Raw genomic sequence first — 10,000 nt, 5'->3', positions numbered from 1 at the left:
TTCTCTTCTCCAATCACTTTTCTCTTCCCCAATCACTTTTTCTCTTTCCCAATCTTTTTTTCTCTTTCCCAATCACTTTTTCTCTTCCCCAATCACTTTTTCCCCTCCCCAATCACTTTTACTCTTTCCCAATCACTTTTTCTCTTCCCCAATAACTTTTTCTTCTTCCTAATCACTTTTTCTCCTCCTCTATCACTTTTTCTCTTCCCCAATCACTTTTTCTCCTTCCCAATCACTTTTTCTCTTCCCCAATCACTTTTTCTCCTTCCCAATCACTTTTTCTCTTCCCCAATCACTTTTTCTCCTTCCCAATCACTTTTTCTCTTCCCCAATCACGTTTTTCTCTTCCCCAATCACTTTTTCTCTTCCCCATTCACTTTTTTCCCTCCCAATCACTTTTTCTCTTCCCCAATCACTTTCCCTTCTCCAATGACTTTTTTTACACCCCAATAACTTTTTTTCCTTCTCAATCACTTTTATTTCCTTCCCAAATACTCTAAAATATGAAAATGCGAGATGGTTACATTGAATTTTCACTGGTGGCAAGTAAAGATAGATAGATAAATAGATAGATAGACAAATAGATGAATAGATGTAGATAGATATTGATAGCTAGATAGAGTTAGATAGATAAATAGACAGAGAGATATGAGTGTTACTTCTTTCTATTTCTTTACAACTTTATTATAATTTCTATTGTTATTATTATAATTTTACTTTTTTTTACCCCTAAGAGAAAAAATAATGGAAAATAAGGAGGAGGGAAAGGAAGAAAGGAGAGGAAGGAAGGAAAGGAGGGAGGGAGGAAGGATAAGGGTACAAAATAACGGAAGGAAATTATGAAAAGAGCGGAAAGGAAAAGAAAGGAGGCAGAAAGAAATGAATGAATGAAGGAAGGATGGAAGGAAAGAAGGAAGGAAGGAAAGAGGGAAGGAAAATTGGTTTGGGAGGCAGAAAGATGAAGGAAGGAAGGGATAAAGCTTAAAAAAAATAGGAAAATAGAAGGACGGAAGGAGAGAAGGAAGGAAGGAAGAAAGAGTAATTAGCTAGATTCATCATTGTGTGTGTGTGTGTGTGTGTGTGTGTGTGTGTGTGTGTGTGTGTGTGTGTGTGTGTGTGTGTGTGTTTAAACTGCATATTGAGACGTGGGACAAAATTGCGTTTTTATTGAAGATGGAGAGAGAGAGAGAGAGAGAGAGAGAGAGAGAGAGAGAGAGAGAGAGAGAGAGAGAGAGAGAGAGAGAGAGAGAGAAACACCACCACCACCACCACCACTACCACCACAACCTCCATTCACGATCAATACACAGCCACACCACCACCTCCACCACCACCACCACACCCACCACCACCACCACCACACCCACTCCACAGTCTTCCACACCCTCTCCCATCCATTAACATCCACTAACACTTTTCCCTCCATCCATCCATATTTCCTTCCCTTCCCTCATTTCCTCCTTCCCTCCATATCTCTCCCTCCCTCCCTCCCTCCCTCTCTCCATTACTCAACTCAAAGGGTGGAGGAAAGGGAGGAAAGGGAGGAAAGGAGTGGAGAGGCCTAAGGAAAAGGAGGAGGAAAGAAGGAAGGGAGAGAAAGAAAGGAGAAAGAGGATGGGAAGGAAAAGGCGTGAAAGGGGAAGGAGAAAGAGGAGAGGAGAAGGGAAGAGAAGAAAAGGAGAGAGAGGAAGGGAAGGAAAAGGTGTGAAGGGAGAAGAAGGAAGAGGAAAGAAGGAGAGGAGAAAATTGAGGTAAAGGAATGAAGGAAAGAGAAAGAAAGGAAAGAAAGGAAGGGAAGAAAAAACTGCGAATATTTTGAAACAATGAATAAAAAGAGGAAATAAAAACTGAATAAAAGAAAATTAATTGATTGAAAGATATGAAAGAAATGTAGGAAAGAAGAAAGAAACTAAACAATAAAGATGAGAAAAAAGATAGAGAGGAAATAAAAACCGAATGAAGGAAATAGGTAGAAAAAATGAAGAGGAAAATGAAGGAAGGGAATAAGAAAGACAAATAATAAATGTTCAGTAAAAGGAAACCTAGAAATAAACAGACAAAGTGATAGATAAGAGAAGGGAATAAGAGAAAGATGAATGATGGAAGGAATAGAAAGAAAGAGAAGAATGAGAGAATGTACGAAAATAAGATACATAAAAAAAAAGAATAAATCAGGAACGGAAAGAAAGAAAGAGAATAATAACCAGAAGGAAGAATAGGAGTAGGAGGAGGAAGAAGAAGAGGCAGAAGAAAAAGAAGAAGAAGATGAAGAAGAAGAAAAACAAAAAGAAAAAGAAGAAGAAGAGGAAGGGATAGAGAGACCAGGTTCTTCTTTCTCCATTGATTCGGAAGCAGGGAGAGAAGGGAGAGAAGGCAGGGGAGTGAAGGGGAAGGGGAGGGAGGAGAGGGGAGAGAGAGTGGCGTCGCTGAGTCTCCTCCAGGCGAGCGACGGGCGTGACTCGTGACTCGTGACCAAACCGTGAGTGACGCCGTGACTGAGAACCGAGATTGAGAACATGAACCCGTGAGAGAAAGAAAGAAAAGAGGACAAGAAAGAAAGGAAGAAAAGAGAGAAGAAAAAGGAAGGAAGGAAACGAAGAATAACAACAAAAATGAACAAATGCAAAAAAATGAATGAATGAATGGAAGAAAAAGAGAAAGAAAGAAGGAAAGAAAGAAAGAAGGAAAGAAAGAAAGGAGACAAAGAAAGAACCAGCTAAAAACTGACTTGTTATATATAATTATTTATCTTATGACTAAAAAATCGGACTTATGATCTATGTATCTTGACTAAAAAAACTGTCTTGTTATATATAATTATTTATCTTATGACTAAAAAATCGGACTTATGATCTACGTATCTTGACTAAAAAAAACTATCTCATGATTTAGTTTGTGATTTAAAAACTAATTTGTGACTTAGTTTGTGACTGAAAGAATTGTCACGATTTTTTGTAACTTAAATTTAAGATTGGTGACAACTTCAATTTAACATTCACAGAGAAAATTTGACCGAATATTTGACCAATCATTCCCAAAATTATCAAAATTTGACCGATATTATGACCATGCATTTACAAACACCAAACCTGACCGATCATTTGACAGAACATCCACAAATTCACACACAGAAAAATTGACCGAATATTTGACCAAAATTTGACTAATACCAAACATTCACAAGCGCACCAAAACTGACCTAACATTTGACGGAACATTCACAAACACACCAAATTTGACTGAACATTTGACAGAGCATTCACAAACACACCAAATTTGACCGAACATTTGACAGAGCATTCACAAACACACCAAATTTGACCGAACATTTGACAGAATATTCACAAACACAAACGATATTTATCCGAACACACACACACACACACACACACACACACACACACACACACACACACACACACACACACATACACACACACATCAGAAAAAAAATATGAAAAAAATTGAGTCGATCTCTTTTATATATTCCAAACTAATTAAAAAAATATGTGAGTTGGGGAAAAATGTTTTGGGAGCGTGAAGGAAAATTTTCAGTCCTGTCAAATCCCGTTCTTCTTTTTGTCAATGTTCACGCTGGAAATTTTTAAAGGAAACGGAATTGAGAAAAAGAAAAGAGAAGAAAAAAAAGGAGGACGGGAAGAGGAGGGAAAGAAAACGAAAGGAAGGGAAGGGAAGGGAAATGAAGGGAAGGGAAGGGAAAGGAAAGGGAATGAAGGGAATGAAGGAAACGAAAGGAAAGGGGGGGAAGGAAAGAAAAGGAAAGGAAAGGAAAGGGAAGGGAAGGAAAGGGAAGGAAAGGGAAGGGAAGGGAAGGGAAGGGAAGGGAAGGAAAGAAAACATGATGGAAGTAAAGTGAAGAGAAGGGAAGGGAAGGGAAGGGATGGGAAGGGAAAGGATGGGAAGGGAATGAAGGAAACGAAAGGAAAGGGGAGGGAAGGAAAGAAAAGGAAAGGGAAGGGAAGGGAAGGGAAGGGAAGGGAAGGGAAGGAAAAGGAAGGAAAGGGAAGAGAAAATAAGGGAAGGGATGGGAAGGGATAGGAAGAGAAGGGAAGGTGAGGTGAGTTGAAAGGCATCAAGGTATTCATAATTGCCTGTATCACCTGCAAATACCTGAACACCTGTGGAGATCATGACGCCTCACCTGATAGATGCGTTGGCTCTCGTTTGCTTCATCTCTATCTTCCTTTGTGTATTAGCGTGTTCCTTTCCTTATTTCTTTTCTCTCCTTGATGTTATTCTCAGTTTCCTTTTCCCCCTTTTCTCATTCTCTTTGTCCCTTTCTTTTCCTGTTTCTTTCATTCGTCTTTTCCTGGTGTTAATCTTCGTTTCCTTTTTCCTTTTTTTCTTTCTTCTTGTAATTTCTTCTTTGTTTCCTGTCTCTCTTTTTTTTTGTTTCTTTCTTTCTTCCTATCTTGCTGTTCTTCTTCGTTTCCTTCTTTCTTTCTTTCATTCTTCTTGTAATTTCCTCTTGGCCTCCTTCCTTCCTTCCTTTCTTTCTTTCTCTCTTTCTTTCTTTCTTCGTCAATCTGAAATTCATAACAAAAGGATGAATTTAATGTTTTTTTGTTTTGTTTTTTGCACTTTTAGGTAAATTACGATCTCTCTCTCTCTCTCTCTCTCTCTCTCTCTCTCTCCAATCTACTTAGGAATGTTAAAATAAGCGTGGCATTCAATTATCTATCTACCTTCATCCTCCCTCCCTTCCTCTCCTCCCTTTCCTCCCTCCCTCCCTCGCTCCCTGCAATCACTGACTCCCTTAGAGATTTCGGATTAGACTCTCCCTCTCCCTCCCTCCCTCCCTCCCTCGCTCTTTCTCTCTCTCCCTCTCCTTATCTCTTTCTTTTCTCTCTTCTTCCTTCTTTCTGCTTTCTCTCCCTTATTTCACTCACACAAAGAGAGAGAGAGAGAGAGAGAGAGAGAGAGAGAGAGAGAGAGAGAGAGAGAGAGAGAGAGAGAGTAATGAAGGTTGCAAAATAAAAAAAAAGAATAAATAAAAAGAAAAATATGAACTGGAAAATGTAAAAAAAAAAAAAATAAGTCGCAGAAATACATTAGCACAAAGAAATGAAAAATAAGTCGCAGAAATGCATTAGAGTAAGTCAGATAAAACAATGAGGAGAAATTTCGTGACTCTGGCGAGGATAATGAGTGAAAAATATCTCTCGCCTGACACACTTTTCCTTTCTCTCTCTCTCTCTCTCTCTCTCTCTCTCTCTCTCACCACCCTTTTAAATTACCTTGAAAATAATGAACCGCGTTTTGAGATTATTTTGAAAGGCGAATGAAAATCTGAATGTATGAAAGAAAGGAAAAGACAAAGACGAAATAGAGAGAGAAAGAGAGTGGGAGGGGTAGAGACAGGAAGGAGAGGAAGGAAAAGAAAGGAAAGGGAGGAGGCAAGTTAGACATATGAAGAAAGAAAGTCGGAAAGAAAACAAATGGAAAGGGAAAAGGAAAAGAAAGAAAAGAGGAAAGGAAAGTTTTAAGAATGCGAAACGAAGAAAGGAAGAAGACAAAATAGAAGAGAGAGAGAGAGAAAGTGAGGCGAGAAGGAAGGAAAGAAATAAAGAAAGAAAGAAAGGAGGAAAAGAATGTTTTTTATAAGAATGCGACACGAAGAGAGGAAGAAGGCAAAGTAGAAGAGAAAGAGAATGTGAGACGAGTAAAGGAAGGAAGGAAGGAAGGAAAGAAAGAAAAGAGAGAAAGTTTTTTATAAGAATGCGAAACGAAGAGAGGAAGAAGGCAAAGTAGAAGAGAAAGAGAATGTGAGACGAGTAAAGAAAGGGAGGAAGGAAAGAAAAAGAGAGAAAGAAAGATTTAAAGAGACGAAGAAAGGGAAGAAAATAGCAAAGGAGAAAAAAAACGAAAGAAGGAAGAACATAAAAACTGAAGGACAGAGTAAAAGAATAAAGAAAAAGAGAAAGGAAAGAGAGAAGGAAGGAAGGAAGACAAAATGCAGGAAAAAATGAAAAAAATGAAAAATCAAAACACTGATAATGAAAATAATAAAATAAAAAAAATAACTGAAAATAGGAAAGATTACAACGGAAAAAAAACGATAGGCAATTTAAGGATGAGAAAGGGAGAAGATGAAGACGAAGAGGATAAGGGGAGGAAAGGGAGAGGGAGAAGGAGGGAGAGAAGGGAGGCCTATCCACCAATTACCGTCACCCCGGAGGCCTAGATTACAGCCTAAATAGGAAATTGGGTCATTGGAGGGGAGCAGTGTTGCCATACCGAAAATAAACCTTAAAAAATAACCTGACACGGGAGTAAAAAGAAAAAAAGAAAATGAAAATTGAAAAAGAGAAATAATAATGTCACAAAGATAACAAAAAAAATAGAGGAAAAAAGTTATTAAGGGTACAGTATTGCCATACCGAAAATAAACCTTAATAAATAACCTGACGCGGAGTAAAAAAAAGAAAAAAAAATGAGAATTGAAAAAGAGAAATAATAATGTCACAAAGATAAGTAAAAATAAATTAAATAAAGAGGGAAAAAGTAATTAAAGGAACAGTGTTGCCATACCGAAAATAAACCCTTAAAAAATAACTTGACACGAGGAGTAAAAAAGAAAAAGATAAAAATGAAGATTGAAAAAAAAACAATAACATGACAAAAAAATAACCCAAAAACATGAAAAAAAGTTATTAAAGAAAGACAGTGTTGCCATACCGAAAATAAACCCTTAAAAAATAACTTAACACGAGGAGTAAAAAAGAAAAAGATAAAAATGAAGATTGAAAAAAAAACAATAACATGACAAAAAAATAACCCAAAAACATGAAAAAAAGTTATTAAGGAAAGACAGTGTTGCCATACCAAAAATAAACCTTAAAAAATAACCTAACACGAGGAGTAAAAAAGAAAAAGATAAATATGAAGATTAAAAAGAAAAAAAACGATAACATGGCAAAAAATAACCAAAAAAACATGAAAAAAAGTTATTAAAGGGACAGTGTTGCCATACCAAAAATAAGCCTTAAAAAATAACATGACACGGAGTAAAAATTGAATAGATGAAAATAAATGAAAACTGAAAACATAAGGCAACGAGACAAAAAACAAATAAAAAACATGAAAAAAAAGAAAAGAAAAAAGTCATTAGAGAGACAGTGTTGCCATACCGAAAATTAATCTTAAATGAAACCAGACATGCATCGTTGCCAATATAGTAAAAGAAAACATACATAAAATCATTAAACAAGAGAAAAAATAAAATGATACTGGAATATAAGAGAAAAGATAAAGAAAAATATCCAGCCATAGGTGAGTGCATAAGGAGATAAAAACAAAAACAGAACACAAATAAAAAAAGATACGGAAAAAAACGAAAAAACTCAAGAAAACGCAAAAACAAAAACAAAAAAATAAATAAAAGTAAGACAACACAACTAAAAAAAAATATATATATATATATATATAGAAGAAAACAAGAAAATCAACGAAGAAAAAACTAAGCTATAAATAAAGAAAAAATCGACTCACCAATCTAGGGAAATAAAGAGAAGAAAGAAAACGAAAAAAATAACAAGATAAAAGTAAAAAAAAAAATAACGAACAAATACACACACACACAAAAAAAGAAAAAAAATAATAACGACAAACAAATGAGAGAAATAAGAGATAATTCGTGATAATGAGGGCGAGGGAGGCGAGGAAGAAAGGAGGAAAGCAAGCAAGTAAGGAGGGAGGAAGGGAGGGAGGGAGGGACAAGGCAAGGAGGAATGTGTCGTGTTATGCTGAGGCTCACGTTTATTAATTCCAGGTCGCGTTTTGGCCGCCCCGCTCCACGACCCGACACGGAACTAAGTAAAGGGCTTGTGTGACCCGCTGCCTCTCATACTTCCGGGTTGTGTTAAAGATTTACTCGCATACCTACGCTTACTAACACGGAGCTACCCACCAACCTACCTTTATACCTGTTTACTAACCTACCTACCAATGTTCTTATCTATCTATCAATCTATCTATCTATCTATATGTCTGTCTACCTAAATGAAGGGATATGAAGAGAAGTGAAGAAAACGTAATGGAAGTGAAGGGAAGGGGAGGGATGGAAAGGGAAGGGAAGGGGAAGGATGGGAAGGGAAGGGAAGGGAAGGGATGGGAAGGGAAGGGAAGGAAAGGCGAGGAAAAGGAAGGAAAGGAAAGGGAAGGAAATAAAAGGAAAGAAAAGGAAAGAAAAGGAAAGGAAAGGAAGGGAAGGGAAGGGAAGGGAAGGAAAGGAAAGGAAAGGAAAGGAAAGGAAAGGAAAGGAAGGAAAAGAAATGAAAATAATTATGATAAACATGACCCCTTGAAAAAATAAATGGTTTAGAAGAGCAAAGTGAAGAAGAAAAACAAAAGAATATATTCAAACAAAAACAGTATGACCAAAAAACTGACTTACGAATTATCTATTTAATCATTTATCTATCTATCTACCTTCCTATCTACCTACCTACCTACACTAAAAATAGACCGGTACACAAAAATGAAGTAAAAAAAAACTAAAAAAAAAGCTATAGAGGGAAAGGTGAGAAAATCATATACTTACAAAAAATAACAAGACAGAATAAAAATAAAAACTACAAATGACTAAGAAAACACAGAAAAAAGAAAATAAGAAAAAACTAAGAAAATCACAAAAAGAAAACAAAAAGAAGATAGAACTAAGAAAACTACAAAAACTAGAAAAAAATACATTGAACGAAAAACAAGAAAATAAGGAAAATTCAAAAGAAATAGAAAAAAAAAATAGAAAATGAGGTACGTCAAAAATGTAAAGGAAAGGGGAAAAAAAAAGAGAATAAAAAATGTACGTAAAAAATATAAACGAAAGGAAAAAAAATCGATACACAAAAGAAAATAACAACAAAAAAAAACCGTACATAGACGAAAACAAAGAAAAAACAACAACATACCCAATCGTCCATCCATCAAACAGAGGGAATCAGAAATAGAACGTGACTCCACAAAAACACAACACGAGAAGAATCCGGATCTATCTTCGACCAGTGACCCCGGACGGAAGGAATCGACCGTTCGACCAATACGCGGATCAATGAATAGCTAATCGATTTTTTTTACCTATGAAATTCTAATCACAGGGATCGTTAGGGAAGTAGCAGGAGTAGTGGTAGTAGTAGTAGTAGTAATAGTAGTAGTAGTAGTAGTAGTAGGGAAGGGAAGAAAACAAGATAGGGAGGAAGGAAGGAAAAGGTAGGAAGGATGGAAGGGAAGGAAGGAAGGGAAAAGGAAGGAAAGGAAGGAGGGGAAGGAAGGAAGGAAGAAGAAAAGGAAAAGAAAGGGAAGGGGAATGAAGGGGAGGGAAGGGAAAGGAATGGAATGGAATGGAATGGAATGGAAGGGAAAGAAAGGGAAGAGAAAGGAAGGGAAGGAAAGGGAAGGGAATGGAAGGGATGGGAAGGAAAGGAGGAAGGAAAGAGGAAAAACGGAGGAAGGAAGGGAAGGAAGAAGGAAGGAGGAAGAAGGAAGAAAGGATAAGAGGAAGAAAGGGAAGGAAAATAGAAGGAAGGAAGAAAAAAAGGAAGAAAAGGAAGAAGAATGAAGGGAAGGAAGAAGGAAGGGAAGGAAGAAAGAAGGGAAGGAAGAAGGAAGGGAAGGAAGAAGGAAGGGAAGGAAGAAGGAAGGGAAGGAAGAAAGAAGGGAAGGAAGAAGGAAGGGAAGGAAGAAGGAAGGGAAGGAAGAAGGAAGGGAAGGAAGAAGAAAGGGAAGGAAGAAGGAAGGGAAGGAAGAAAGAAGGAAGAAGGAAAAGGAAGAAGAAGGAAGAAGGAAGGAAGAAGAAGGAAGGAAATGAAGAAGGAAGAAGGAAGGGAAGGAAGAAAGAAGGGAAGGAAGAAAGAAGGGAAGGAAGAAGAAAGGGAAGGAAGAAGAAAGGGAAGGAAGAAGAAAGGGAAGGAAGAAAGAAGGAAGAGGAGAATAAAAAATCTAGTTAGCTAATAAACAAAATAAATAAATAAATAGTTTAAAA

At 36.9% G+C, this 10,000-nt stretch overlaps 2 protein-coding genes across 8 annotated transcripts in view; one reads left to right on the top strand and one right to left on the bottom strand.

Moving 5' to 3' along the window:
- The window catches only part of LOC126994161 (potassium voltage-gated channel protein Shab-like), a 199,023-nt gene that overhangs the window by 42,312 nt on the left and 146,711 nt on the right, over positions 1–10,000 (top strand). The gene's annotated exons all lie outside the window — the stretch shown is intronic.
- LOC126994189 (short-chain dehydrogenase/reductase family 42E member 1-like) overlaps positions 1–10,000 on the bottom strand; it is a 131,805-nt gene that overhangs the window by 53,231 nt on the left and 68,574 nt on the right. Inside the window, exon 2 of the mRNA XM_050853468.1 lies at positions 4,163–4,547. Coding sequence (XP_050709425.1) covers positions 4,163–4,194 — 32 coding nt within the window. The 5' untranslated portion in view covers positions 4,195–4,547. The remainder of the gene's footprint in view (positions 1–4,162; positions 4,548–10,000) is intronic.

The sequence above is a fragment of the Eriocheir sinensis genome, chromosome 7 (genome assembly GCF_024679095.1).
Source record: "Eriocheir sinensis breed Jianghai 21 chromosome 7, ASM2467909v1, whole genome shotgun sequence".
Classification (NCBI taxonomy): domain Eukaryota; kingdom Metazoa; phylum Arthropoda; class Malacostraca; order Decapoda; family Varunidae; genus Eriocheir; species Eriocheir sinensis.
Note: the sequence above shows the minus strand (reverse complement) of the source record. Positions and strands in the feature narration are given on the sequence as shown.